Raw genomic sequence first — 15,000 nt, forward strand, 5'->3', positions numbered from 1 at the left:
TTCGTCTTTCTTTCCACCTCCTTCATTTATTCTTCTCTTCCCTCCTTCCCCTTTCTCCTGTCTTTCCTTCCGCCTATCCCGCGTAATCTTCTTTTATATTTTTTCCCTCTTCCCTATTCTTATATGCATAACATATAAATGAAAAAAAACAAAAAATGACAATTACATTTCCTAAAGAAATCTAGCGTAATAACATTGATGATAATAGCTATGTAGATGATGGTGATAACGAAGAACAAGATGCTGAGGATCATAAATTATATAACTAAGATAAAAAAAATAATATAAAAACAATAATAATCCCACCAACAGACAAATGTCATAGCCTAAAATAAACACATGACCCCATTATGATCATCACACACACACATATAGAAAATCTACCCAATAATAACGAGCACCAACATCAACACTCAATTATGCTAAGAACACCCAGCCTAGCCCAAGCTAAACAGTTATCCCCAAATATATATATCACAAAAAAAACACTACCCAATTACAACATACAGCAACATCAACACCCATTATTCTAAAAACACCCAGCCTAGCCCAAACTAGACAGTTATTCCCAAACGTTACTATCACAAAAAAAAACCTACCCAATTACAACATACAGCAACATCAAACAACCAATTATTCTAAAAACACTCAGCCTAGCCCAAGCTAAACAGTTATCCCCAAACGTTAGTATCACAAAAAAAAAGAAAAGAAAAAAAAAAAAACAGTACCTAATTACAACAAACAGTAACATCAACACCCAATTATTCTAAGATCCCCAAATGATACTATCACCAAAATACAAACAAACAAACAAACAAACAAACAAACAAAAAAAACAGTACCCAATTACAACAAACAGTAACACCAACACCCAGCCGAACCACGACACCACCCCAACCGAATCCCAAGCGCTTCGAACAGAGTCGACTCACCTGACCACCGTTCGCAGGAGGGTCGACCTGGCTTCATTATGAAAGGTGATGATTACTGAAGTCTGTGGCAGGTCGGTTCTCCATTCCTTCTTTCGGCACCTGGAATAGGAAGAAAAATAGGTTAGTGTCAATTGGGGAAGAGAGAAAAACAAAGAATTGGGAGTGTGATGGTGTTCCGAGACTGAGATTTTATTAACGTTGTGTGTGTGTGATACAGGTATATTAAACAAAAAATATAATATTAACAATAGTAGTGATGGTAGTAGTAATGGTGGTGGAAGTGGTGGTAGGAGCAGGAGAGGGGGAAGAGGAGGAGGAGGAGGAGGAGGAGGAGGAGGAGGAGGAGGAGGAGGAGGAGGAGGAGGAGGAGGAGGAGGAGGAGGAGGAGGAGAAGGAGAAGGAGAAGAAGAAGAAGAAGAAGAAGAAGAAGAAGAAGAAGAAGAAGAAGAAGAAGAAGAAGAAGAAGAAGAAGAAGAAGAAGAAGAAGAAGAAAAAGAAGAAGAAAAAGAAGAAGAAAAAGAAGAAGAAAAAGAAGAAGAAAAAGAAGAAGAAAAAGAAGAAGAAGAAGAAGAAGAAGAAGAAGAAGAAGAAGAAGAAGAAGAAGAAGAAGAAGAAGAAGAAGAAGAAGAAGAAGAAGAAGAAGAAGAAGGAGTAGGAGGAGTAGTAGTAGGAGTAATAATAACTTTCTACAACGATAATAACAACCGTGACGAGAAAATATAAATAATACAATCAACAACAATACAAAAAAATACGAAAAACGTAAAATCAAATAGACGATAATAAAAATTGCAACACCCAAAAATAATCATCAGTATCACTTCCACGATAATTTTCGGCATTGCAAATAAACCAGTCCTCTAAAACCTTATTACCAAGCTGCGTACGACGAACCTGAGCCGTTAACCTACAACCACACCGAATTCAACATTTTCATGCGAACGAGTTTTTGTTTACCACATGAGCCTAGTCATGCTATTGGTTTTACATCACAATTGCATTCTATATCTTGCCGCAAAAGACCTGTATAATATTTTCAGGTTAGCCATAAGAAAAGAGAGAAATGGATTTAACCACAGTACAGTAAAACAAAATATCAAAGGTTCTCATCCAATTTCCTCATAGTTATTGTTCCCTACGTCTTTCACTTTCTCCTCCACTTCGAATATACGAATAACAGCTCGATAACGGTGTAATAATCGTGAAAATAAAGAAAAAGGAAAACAGAAAAATATATTTTCATTTTAAGGTCTGCAAGCTAATATTCTGGCCTTAGCCTATATAACGGAAGTAAAGCGGGAAACGGGAACGCACACAGAATCAAGCACAGTCACACCTCATTAGAAAATGGAAAGGTCGTAGAAAATAACGAAAATGGGTCGAGTGGTGATGACATTGTACAAATGCAAAATCCTGTACCTTAGTAATAAGTTCGGGACGAGGTCATGCGAATCCTTTCCCGACCGCTGAAGATTTCCACCGAATTACGTATTTTTATTTATCGTCTACACCCATTTCAAGCTAAAACATTTCTTTCGGCTGGTTTTGTTCCAGTGCTCTTGACCAATTTTGTTTTGATTTTCTCTGCATTCGAAGGCCATACTGGAACGTATAATAAACACGCAATCTCTGGTTCCAAATAAAAGAGAACGAACTCTAAAATCTTACTTTCAGCCCTAATCATCTAGCAATTCCATCCAGAATAATGCATAAAAACAACGGACGAAGTGTTCATTATGATACAAACACGGGTGGTTTTTTTTCTTTAACCGCGAACGGAATCATTAACATTCTTAGAAACATATTTACATTTGTTAAACAATCCTTTTTTTCTGAAAAACCTGCATAAACCAAACAAGTATTGATAATGATCATCCCCTTCTCCAAACATGCTATGTCATGGCCTCAAAAAAGAAAAACACAAGAGGAAAGCGTTCAGGCGTTTCTATGCAACCTTCACCGGCCGTGAATGTAAGATGCCTACCAAGCAAGCGAGAGGGCCGGTTTGCCTGTTTCCTAACACGACCTTACATCAAGACAAGAAATGTATTATATCAGTATCGTGACAAAGCAAAGCAAGACCATGTAGGCTCTCGGGTGGCTAAGCAGTGAGAATTATATTTCGAAGAAATAGACTGGTTTGGTATACAATACAACATTAACCTTCATAAAGAAAATGTAGATATGATTATAGGGATTAAGTCACCTTTGTAAAATTTAGCAAGGGGAACGGGACCGGAGAAATAAAATACCAAGATAATGTTGTTTTATATATCAATCTTAAGCTTATAAGATAGGGGTAAAGAGAAAAAACACGATTTATTAAGAACTGCCAAAGATAAGATAAAACCTGACGGCACGTTGTGAAAAGACGAAATAAAGCGAACGGAATCTAGTGGTAACAAGCAAACAACAAAGAAGATTCGACAATGCGTATATCCAAGCTCAAAAAATACGACCATGATACCTGTTATTGACCCGCTGCGTGTCCAGTGAACCGCGTCACAGCAAGAAAAAATGTTACATGTTCTACAAGTCACTTCTCCTGTCGTCACTATTGTTTTTTCGCATATTGTTTGCCGTGATGACCGAATTGACATTTATTATTATTATTATTATCTGATACTGCTATTGTCCATTGTTACTAATACCATGCTAATACTGTTATCTACCTATAAATGCTAACGTGTATATATACACATACATAAATACATGCACGCACAAAACACACATAAACATATATACACATAAATACATTTGTATATGCATATACATGTGTATGTACACACACACACATACACACACACACACACACACACACACACACACACACACACACACACACACACACACACACACACACACACATTAATGATGATTCTGTTTTACGTCACGAACTCCCTCACAAGGGCTAGGACAGCGCCGCCTCCGAAGGACTTTGTTTCTGGCGGCCGCTGCCCCTTGGAGATACCCTTCCTTTTAATCTCGTACCATTGGGGCAGGATTGGAAAACACGCGCGCTGGGTGGCCGGCCCTCATGTATGTATACGTGTGTGTATACATATACACATACACATACATATACATACAAACATATATATGTATATATATATAATTACTATGTACGAACTGAATAAAAGCTATTGTAGCATTGTTTAATCTTATGTGTAAACTTTACAGCGTTTTAATGTTTGTTCATATGCATCACATACATAAATACATATATACATACATTCATACATATACATGCATACGTAACCACACACAAACACATTCACTCTCTCTCACACACACACACACACACACACACACACACACACACACACACACACACACACACACACACACACACACACACACACACACACACACACACACACTCACACAGACACACACATATAAATAAATAAATAAATAAATAAAATAAATAAATATATATATATATATAATCCAATTCGTTTCGCAAATTCTCTTACGTTACCTTAACCTCCATGATAAACTAAAAACAAAGAGAAAAAACAAGATCCCACATTCGATAACATTCACATTTGAACGAAGTATTGCGCCGAGTTCAAACAGACCTGGCGAAACAGAACAGGTTCGCGGCATTTAGAAATACATTTTAAAAAGTATATCTTGTGTACTCGACTCGCCTTAATGCCGGACTAGACCAGTGACCGCATATTCAGTTAACTTTCCATTTTTCCCGAAAGGCATAAGATATTCTGTGACGTCATCCGGGAACTTCTGCTTATGCAAATTTTTCTCCACTTTTGGTTTGATGGCAGGTCGGTCAATAAATAATTTGTTGAATTTCGGTTTTGAATTACGTAATCTTCATCTAGATATGCAAATCTTTTCCTTTCCAAAACTTATTTTTTTCGATCATAAAAATACTAATTTCATTGTTCGCTCTGGCTATTCATGTTGTGAATACTAATGCCATTCTAGCCGCTGTTGATAAAATGCAATGCACTTTTGTTCTTGTTTACTTGTCAAGTGATTATATTAATACGTGTATAATAAACAATATTAAAATCATCATCAAATTAGCATTATTATTACCGTGTCCACGATAACATCACTTCCACTAATATCTTCATCATACTAAAACCCTCAAATGCCCCAGCTACTACGATATAAACCGCTTTGACAGTGACACATTCAAAAAATAAAAACAATATACAGAAAAAAAAAATGCAACATGAGATCACATGTCACCTCTTCACAGGATTAAATATCAATTTGTTGCAACACTGCGGCGCAATATCTTTTCAATTATATCTCATTACCGTTTAATCCCTGATGGATACAAAATGGAATTGGGTCGTTTCAGGGAACTAATCTCCGTTCCGAGGAAAACGGGATTACCAGGCTGCGCGGGGATAACTTGCGTAAAAAAAATGGAATTCGAAAAAACCTACTGACTGTGTAACGGTTGGCCTGGCGCAAAGGTGAAACGAAAATTTAATGAGGTGAATGCAGGCCAGTCGCAGGTTGCTGATGCTGAGTTACTGCAACCTTGATAACTAATTCTGCAAGCTTAAAACCGGTTTAAATAAATGGAGGCGGGAGTTCAAGAGCATTCCCTCGCTCCATGACTAATGTCTTTTGCGCTGAATTGGTGCAAATTGTTGAATCAACGGAGAGTCGAACTTTATCTTCAGAAGAAATAAAACGTCTACCGAAAACACATGTAAACAAAAATGGGTATATATGTGCATATATTCGCATCTCCTAAATGTAGCAATGCGCATATAATTACAAACAGAACAAATTCACACACGCACATCTGTGTGCATATATGTATACACTTATTTAAGACCGATATATATATATATATTATATATACATATATATATTATATATATATATATATATATATATATATATAACTGACTTTAAACAAATTAACTTAATCTAAGACTTGTCTACGGTACTTTGCAACTTTTCTGGTTTTAGTTAATTTACATTTATTAAGTCCAGCTGCTTCGCTTTAACTCATCTGCAACACACTTCAAATGACATTAGAAAAATCTAAAAGAATATCAATCGTTTCGCCTCACATCTCGCCTCGTCTCCCACCGTCCTCGGGATTCCCTCCTCCCCGATGTTTCGTAACTTACATGCCATTCGTGCGGTCAGAAGCCCCTTTGTTAGCAACGACGCCCCTTGTCTCATGGTTCTTGGATGGTTTTTCAAAGTCCAATAACCTCAGCCATTTGTTTTCATTTGAGCGGGAGAGTGAGAGTGAGTGAGTGAGAGATTCGAAACACGGAGCTGTTTTGAGATCGTCGATGTTGTAACTAGACGATCCGAGTTCGTCTCATTTCCATGTCGTGATTTGAAAGACGTCTCTGTTGGGTTTGATATGAATAAAAAGTATCATCTCAAGTGGTATATCTTCAAAATTTGGATTAAAAAAACGTTGTTTCACCTGTTCCTTCAAAGCAAACCGTGATCATAACTATTGTGGTTATTAATATATATATATATATATATATATATATGTATATATATAAATATATATATATATATATCACTGGGTACGAACTGTCCAAATCAAAATCCAGCATCTGTAGATCGCCGACACTTAAAATGCCCCTTTTATATACACTTCCCAAGGCGAAGAGGGCACCCAAGGTGGCCGAGGGGCGCGTGGGTTCACCAACACAAGCATCAGCTGGCGATCATCATCTTCTCTTAACTCACACTCTTTGACTTGAGTATCAATAAGCGGAAATCAGCTTTACGAGGCGGCGTGTTTACCCAGTGTCGACTCTCGCTCGCCCTCGCGCGCTGGCGGCTCGGGCGGCTTCGAACCCGGCGCTTTCCCGCGGCAGGAGACGCTCCTTCGGCCCGGGAATGGCAGCTGCGGTGTAGGAAGTGTCAGTCCGTTTCCTAATTAAAAGTTTAAAACTATACACGTCTGGACAGACTTCTTTCTTTAGTTATGACTATTTAAAATATACTTATTCCACTCTTCCTGATTATGCCAAATCTATAATGGAAAAAATGTCTATCACACCCCAAGCCAACCAAAGTGTTGGACAAACGCCAACACACATGATATTTTTTAACCATTTCTTACTTACGGGCAGCGATGTTCCATATATTTCACCGTGCTTTCTCTGAGAAGAAATATCACCCATACTGCCTGTTGCCCCCATAAAACAGAACCGTATCTTCTCAATTATTCATCCTTGAGAAAAAATACAACCATCAATCCGCAAGAACATAACAATAAACAACCCTTTCTTCTTTCCCTGACAGAAGAAAATGCCGTTTGCTGCCCCGCCCCTCCGTCCCTCCCCTCAATGCCCAGCCCCTGTGCAAAGAGCCACAGGGCGAGGCCGGGCGGACGAGGCCATCAGTAAACCGCAAAGTCGAGGCGCGTTAGAGCCTCTCGCGCCCGATCAGGATGTCGCCTTCATTGCCCTGACCGGGGGAGCGAGCGGGATATGCGGCCTGGGATGGATGGGCTGCGAGGCGGGAATTTAAGCAGTGTGGGGAGGGTGGGGGGGGGGGAGAAAACCCTGACAGCTTGGCTTTTTGTTGCACACGCACTGGCACATATACACGAAACACACACACATGCGATTTACATACGTACAAACATATACACACACACACACACACACACACACACACACATATATATATATAGAGAGAGAGATACAGAGACTGGTATATGTATATTTGTGTGTGTGTGTGTGTGTGTGTGTGTGTGTGTGTGTGTGTGTGTGTGTGTGTGTGCGTGCGTGCGTGTGTGTGTGTGTGTGTGTGTGTGCGTGCGTGCGTGTGTGTGTGTGTGTGTGTGTGTGTGTGTGTGTGTGTGTGTGTGTGTGTGTGTGTGAGTGTGAGTGTGAGTGTGAGTGTGAGTGTGAGTGTAAGTGTGAGTGTGAGTGTGAGTGTGAGTGTGAGTGTGAGTGTGAGTGTGTGAGTGTGAGTGTGTGAGTCTGAGTGTGAGTCTGAGTGTGCATGTACATGTGCATGTGCTTGTGTGAAGATAAATTCAAATTAAATAAAATCAAATGGTAATAAAAAAGAGAGAAAAAAATATCCAATAAAATCTGAATCCCACCTGGCGTTAACTTCGAAGTCAGATGTAATCCCCACAGCATACAAAAAAAACACACATTAAATGCGCACACGAACCACGTACGCCGCAGAAAGCACACCACAGCGCCCCCTCACACAAGCCTTCGAAAGTAGCGATACAAATGCGCGACAACTGACGCCCGCAATCTTACACGAGAAAGAAAGCAAATCATCTAATTATCCAGAAGAAAACGTAAATTACAACAAAAAAGGGGAATTGTGAGCCACACACTTCAGGAAATAAATACGGTCATCAAAATCCTTGACGCATATGTCGCTTTCCTTTGCACGTTATCCATCACATATAATGAATACGAGTCATGTTTTCTTTACATGAATAAATAATACAAAAGAAATATAGACTCATAAACGAGCGATGAAAAACGTGGTACGAATAAAAAATCTTTTAAACATTTTTTAAACAGACTGGCCCGCAACAACCAGTGCCTTGCCGTATCATTATCATTATGTTATTTTACGCTAGCACTTTTCGGCGCCGAAAAGTGACCCAGACGGAGTGAGAGATGGTGTCGGGAGGGGGGAGGGGGGGTGAAGTAAAGGGTGGATGGGAAAGGGGAGGGGATTGGAGCCATGTTTATTTATTTATTTTTTATTGTTATTAATATTTTGTCCTAAGGGAAAGGGGAGGTGATTGGGGCCATTTTTTTTTTATCATTATTTTATTTTTTTGTCCTTTATTTTTCCCGCGTATTTTCTCCCTCTCTTCATTTTCCCTTTCTCTTCCTGTTTGCGCCTGCCTTTCACTACATCGTTTTGTTTATCATCTTATAAAATTTTCAGTTTAAAACCTTGAAATCACGTATTACAAGACATAATAGACAGAGAGAAAGAGAGAAAGAGAGAAAGAGAGAGAGAGAGAGACAGAAAGAGAGAAAAAGGGAGAGAGAGAGAGAGAGAGAGAGAGAGAGAGAGAGAGAGAGAGAGAGAGAGAGAGAGAGAGAGAGAGAGAGAGAGAGAGAGAGAGAAAGAAAGAGAGAGAAAGAGAGAGAAAGAGAAAGAGAGAAAAAAAGAGAGAAAGAGAAAGAGAAAGAGAAAGAGAGAGAGAAGAAATACATATTCATTGCAGACTCGAGGGAAACAAAGGGGACCCGAGAACCGCCTCTGAAGCAAAGTGGATCTCCGTCCCTCCGCTGTTCCAGGAAATGTTGTCTGCTTTTCGCCCTCCATTCCGCTTCGACCGCCCCCCCCCCCTCCTCTCCCCCCTCCTGTCCCCCCTCTTTCCCCCCCTAAACAAGTCAAGGCACTTGCGAGCGAGTCGTTAGCAAATCTAAAAGTTTATTTTCTCTCTTTTTACTATTTTGGTAGTTTTTTTTTTTTTCTTGTTACCCTCCCCCCCCATTTTTTCGGACTCCTCGAGACCCCTGCCACCTAAAAATTGGTAAAGAGAAAAATCCTATTTGCTTTTTGCTCTTTCACTGGCATTCGGCCGCTCCCTCCCTCAGTCGCAAGGGCTAGAATCATTTTCAAAAGGGGGGTCCACGAACTGCTCTCTTATTTTTCATGGCCCGGGGCGTATTCCCTTAGAAAAGCGGGTGTGCATTTAAATGGCGGAGGCTGAAGGAGAGAAAAAGAGAAAGGGAAAGAGAAAGAAAGAGAAGAAGAGAGAGAAAGAGAGTAATAGTGTATGTGTGTGTGTGTGTGTGTGTGTGTGTGTGTGTGTGTGTGTGTGTGTGTGTGTGTGTGTGTGTGTGTGTGTGTGTGTGTGTGTGTGTGAGAGAGAGAGAGAGAGAGAGAGAGAGAGAGAGAGAGAGAGAGAGAGAGAGAGAGAGAGAGAGAGAGAGAGAGAGAGAGAGATGATGATGATTCAGCCATTACGTGTATTTGCGAATTCATAGAGTCTACTTTAACCCGACTTGCGAAAGGGTGATGTAACTGGATTGGGTTCATGTGCATCTCGTGCAGTTTTTATTTTTTTTATTTTTTTTTATTAGGTGACGGGAAGAAATAATTATTATAAAAGAAACGAGGAGGCTATATCCGTCCATTCACAGTTCAGTTTTATTTTCTAGATTTTAGCAGACAGACACAAACAGATACAATTGGTAAACGATATTATTCATCATATATATATAAATGCTTATACATATAGAAATAAATATATATATATATATGTATATATATGTGTGTGTGTATATATATATATATATATATACATATTGAGAGGGAGAGGGAGAGGGAGAGGGAGAAAAATAGAGTGAGAGTGAGTGAGTGAGAGAGGGAGGGAGAGAGAGAATGAGAAAGAGAGAGAGAGAGAGAGAGAGAGAGAGAGAGAGAGAGAGAGAGAGAGAGAGAGAGAGAGAGAGAGAGAGAGAGAAAGAGAGAGAGAGAGAGAGAGAGAGAGAGAGAGAGAGAGAGAGAGAGAGAGAGAGAGAGTGAGTGAGAGAGAGAAAGGGAGAGAGAGAGAGAGAAAGAGAGAGAGAGAGAGAGAGAGAGAGAGAGAGAGAGAGAGAGAGAGAGAGAGAGAGAGAGAGAGAAAAGGGAGAGAGAGAGAGAGAGAGCGGGAGAGATAGAGAGAGAGAGAGAGAGAGAGAGAGAGAGAAAGAGAGAGAGAGAGAGAGAGAGAGAGAGAGAGAGAGAGAGAGAGAGAGAGAGAGAGAGAAAGAGAGAAAGAGAGAGAGAGAGAGAGAGAGAGAGAGAGAGAGAGAGAGAGAGAGAGAGAGAGAGAGAGAGAGAGAGAGAGAGAGAGACCTCAGACAAAATCCAAAATGAAAGTGGCAGCCTACGAGGCCACAGCTGGGAGATTAGGGGTTCCAGGCTGACGTGCGGGAAAGGCAAAGAATTAGCAAAAGGATAAAAGTAAAAGGAAAGAGGAAGAGGAAAAAGTAGGAAAGAAACGTGGAAAAGGCTTCTGGGTTTTACTCCATCGATTAAGACCACCGTTAATAATTATCGAGTTTATATACATAAATATAAATTTGTGACCAATCACACCCGTGTATATGCGTGTATGCAGTACATATATATCTTGTAGTACATTAGCTTTGTGCTTATGCCATCCACTCTGGGGTTATTTTAAGCTTCAAGAAATTGTATATGCGTGACTCTTAACGGGAAATGTAAAAATGATTATACGTATTTTGAATTTTTATATCCAAGTTTCGAAGAATTGTCTGTGTGTGTGTGTGTGTGTGTGTGTGTGTGTGTGTGTGTGTGTGTGTGTGTGTGTGTGTGTGTGTGTGTATGTGTGTGTTTGTGTGTGTGTGGTTAATGTATGAATACACACATTAATCAGAAAATAAATCACCAATAAGCATGGATGACCTACAACTTGGCAGGCACGCGACCGGCAAAATACATTGAGAAACGCAGGCGAATCAGTCACCTTTTAATGGACGGAGGAAAAGAAAATTGCAAGCATTTATGATGTACATGCATTGAAATTAAGTGAACCTTTCCTTAGAATCCCCCTGTAAATTACCGTGGGGTAGGTCAGGTGCGCTACGTCCTCACTGTGTTTCCCTTCTGTATATTTACATTTCTGCTTCTGTATTCGTCCACGAAAGACTGCTGGGATCTTATCGCACGAACGAGGAGACCGGCAGGAGGTGGAGAAGAGAGACTACTATAACTGCTGCTTCTGTTAATACTGCTATTGGAACACTGCTACTGCTACTATCGATACTACAACTTTACTAATACTGCTACTGCTATCCCTACTACTATTACAACTACTACTAATAATAACAATGGTAATAATTTTAATAACAATAACAAAATAATAACAACAAAATACTATCACTACTCCTACTACAACAACTACTAATAATAATAATGATAACAAAAATCTAACAACAGTTGTCCAACTAAACAGCTGTCCTACTACGACAGACAACACTAATATAAACAAAATTCCATCAAATCAACAATAATAATAATAATAATAATAATAACACACATTCCTCATATAATAACACAAAAATGGCAGCTAGTTAAAATAACGACACTAATGCCATCCAAGACACAAACACGAGAAAAGAGCCGCTTCTACGTGGGAGTGTGATAAGTTACCAGCAGTCCACTTCAAAGGCATACCAAAGGAGCGCCTCTCCGATTGAGTACCTTCGCCCGAGTCCATAGTTTGTCTTCACGTTAATAATCGAGTCGCCCCCGTCCAGCGCCCGCTCGCCCCTCCTTTTTTCCAATCGCACTCTCACAGCGGCCCCCTTTCTTTCTCCGGTCCATTTCCCTTTCGTTCCTTGCAATATCACTCTGCTTTTCACTTCCCTTTCTGTTCTATCTCACACCAGGGCCTATCCTCTATCGTTCCTTTTCTATCCTCTGTTCTTTCCTCTTCCTCTTCCCTTTCCTCTTACCCTCACCTTTCCTCTTCACTTGTCTTTCTCCTTCGCCTTTCCCTTTTCCTTCCCTATCCCCTTCCCCCTCCCTTTCCCTCTACCCTTCCTCTTACCCTTCCCCTCCCCTCCCCATTTTCCCTTCACCTTCCCTGTCCCCTTCCCGTTCCCTGTCCTCTTCTTCTTTCCCCTTCCACTTCCCTTCCCCTTCCCCTTCCCCTTCCCTGTCCCCTTCTTCCTTCCCTTTCCCTTTCCCCTTCCCCTTCCCCTTCCCTGTCCCCTTCCCGTTCCCTGTCCTCTTCGTCTTTCCCCTTACCCCTCCCCTTCCCCATCGTCCGTTGCCGTAGCTATTACCTGGCAATACAATTTATCACCTGTCGTCCCCACAAACACCATTCTGGTCGATGGGAAGACTCGGGAGAGAACACAGGATTTTTTAGAAAATGTAGAAAATGGATAAATAAATATACAAATAAAATCCGAAATTCAAGCCAAAGACATGAACTCAGTTAATAAGAACCGTATCCGAAGTGTTTCCATGACGTATGAGTGAAAAGAAAGAAAAAAAGAAAAACACACACACACACACACAAACACACACACATATATATAAACACACACACATATACATACACATATATACACACATATATATACATGTGTGTGTGTGTGTGTGTGTGTGTGTGTGTGTGTGTAATATTGTCGTACCGTATGATATACACATACTCTCGACAGCTAATCCAATGGAGGTACTTTTAATAATCAAGATAATATTTCACGCGGGTGACATCTGGACTGAAAGCATTCCATTCGGCGAAGTGGCGCTGTGAAGGCGGCGCCATTTTGGTTATTACTGATTAGCGGAAGTAAATGATGATGATGATGATGATGATTGATGATGATGGTGATGATGATGGTGATGATGATGATTGATGATGATGATGATGATGATGGTGATGATGATGATGATTGATGATGATGGTGATTAATGGTGATTGATGGTGATTATGATGATGACGATGATGATTGATGATGATGGTGATGATGATGGTGATTGATGGTGATGATGACGATGATGATTGATGATGATGGTGATGATGATGGTGATGATGATGGTGATTGATGGTGATGATGATGATGATGACGATGATGATGATGGTGATGATGATGGAGATTGATGGTGGTGATGATGATGGTGATTGATGGTGATGATGATGACGATGACGATGATGATGTTGATGGTGATGATGATGATGATGGTGATGATTGATGATGATGATGATTGATGATGTTGATGATGATGTTGATGATGATTGATGATGATTGATGATGATGATAGTGATGTTGATGATGATGATGATTGATGATGATTGATGATGATTGATGATGATAATGATGATAATGATGATGGTGATGATGATGATGTTGATGATGTTGATGATGATGTTGATGATGGTGATGATGATTGATTATGATGAATGATAATGATGATGCTGGGATGATGATTGATGATGAATATGATGATGTTGATGTTGATGATGATGATGATTGATGATGATTGATGATGATGATAATGATGATGATGATTGATGATGATAATGATGATGATTGATGATTGATGATGATGATGATGATGATGATGTTGATGATGGTGATGATGATTGATTATGATGAATGATGATGATGATGGTGATGATGATTGATGATGATGATGATTGATGATGATGATAATGATGATAATGATGATGATGATGATGATGATGATGATGTTGATGATGATGATGTTGATGATGATGTTGATGATGGTGATGATGATTGATTATGATGAATGATGATGATGGTGATGATGATTGATGATGATGATGATGATGATGATGTCAATGTTGATGATGATGATGATGTTGATGGTGATGACGATAATAATGTGATAATAATAATAGTAATAATACTACTACTAGTAATAATAACTTTAATAATAACAGTAATAATAATAATAGTAATAGTAATAAAAATAATAATAATAATAATAACAATCATAATAATGAAACAGAAAAAAACAGATACATTTCTGTATCAAAGCGTAGGTATATTTTTTTATGAAAGGAAAAAACTTTGATGAATGGACAAAACAAAAACAGTCGTCACAGAGACGATAATAAAGGTGATAAAGGAAAAAAAAAAAATATATATAACGAAACAAGAAAAAGCAAACAAAGGAAAAGCAATTACAAAACTGTCAATGAGAATACAAAAAAAAAGAAAAAGAAAAAGAAAACAATAATCAAATAACATATTCAGACACGTAAATCTATTAGAGTTTGCCTTTAATCGTGACAAAGACTGTGGTTTGATTCACTATAACAAAAGCGACACAATAATTATAATAGCTATTATCATACTAATCACGATAATAATAAAAATTATAATAATAATAATAATAATATCAGCAACAATAATATTAATAATAACAACAATAGCAAAAGTAATAATAGTAACTATTATAGTAATACTAATAGTAATGATGATAATGATGATTACAAAATAATAATAACAACAAAGATAATAACAAAAATAATAACAATAACAACAACAATGATATTAAAACAACAACCGCAATCATGAAAATAACAACATTAATAATGGTAATAATAATA

General features: G+C 38.9%; 1 protein-coding gene across 1 annotated transcript in view; it reads right to left on the reverse strand.

Annotated features, from left to right (window-relative positions):
* The window catches only part of LOC125024947 (polypeptide N-acetylgalactosaminyltransferase 2-like), a 111,418-nt gene that overhangs the window by 30,872 nt on the left and 65,546 nt on the right, over positions 1 to 15,000 (reverse strand). The window contains exon 5 of the mRNA XM_047612744.1: positions 933 to 1,031. Coding sequence (XP_047468700.1) covers positions 933 to 1,031 — 99 coding nt within the window. The remainder of the gene's footprint in view (positions 1 to 932; positions 1,032 to 15,000) is intronic.

This window comes from Penaeus chinensis, chromosome 4 (genome assembly GCF_019202785.1).
Source record: "Penaeus chinensis breed Huanghai No. 1 chromosome 4, ASM1920278v2, whole genome shotgun sequence".
In the NCBI taxonomy this organism is placed as follows: domain Eukaryota; kingdom Metazoa; phylum Arthropoda; class Malacostraca; order Decapoda; family Penaeidae; genus Penaeus; species Penaeus chinensis.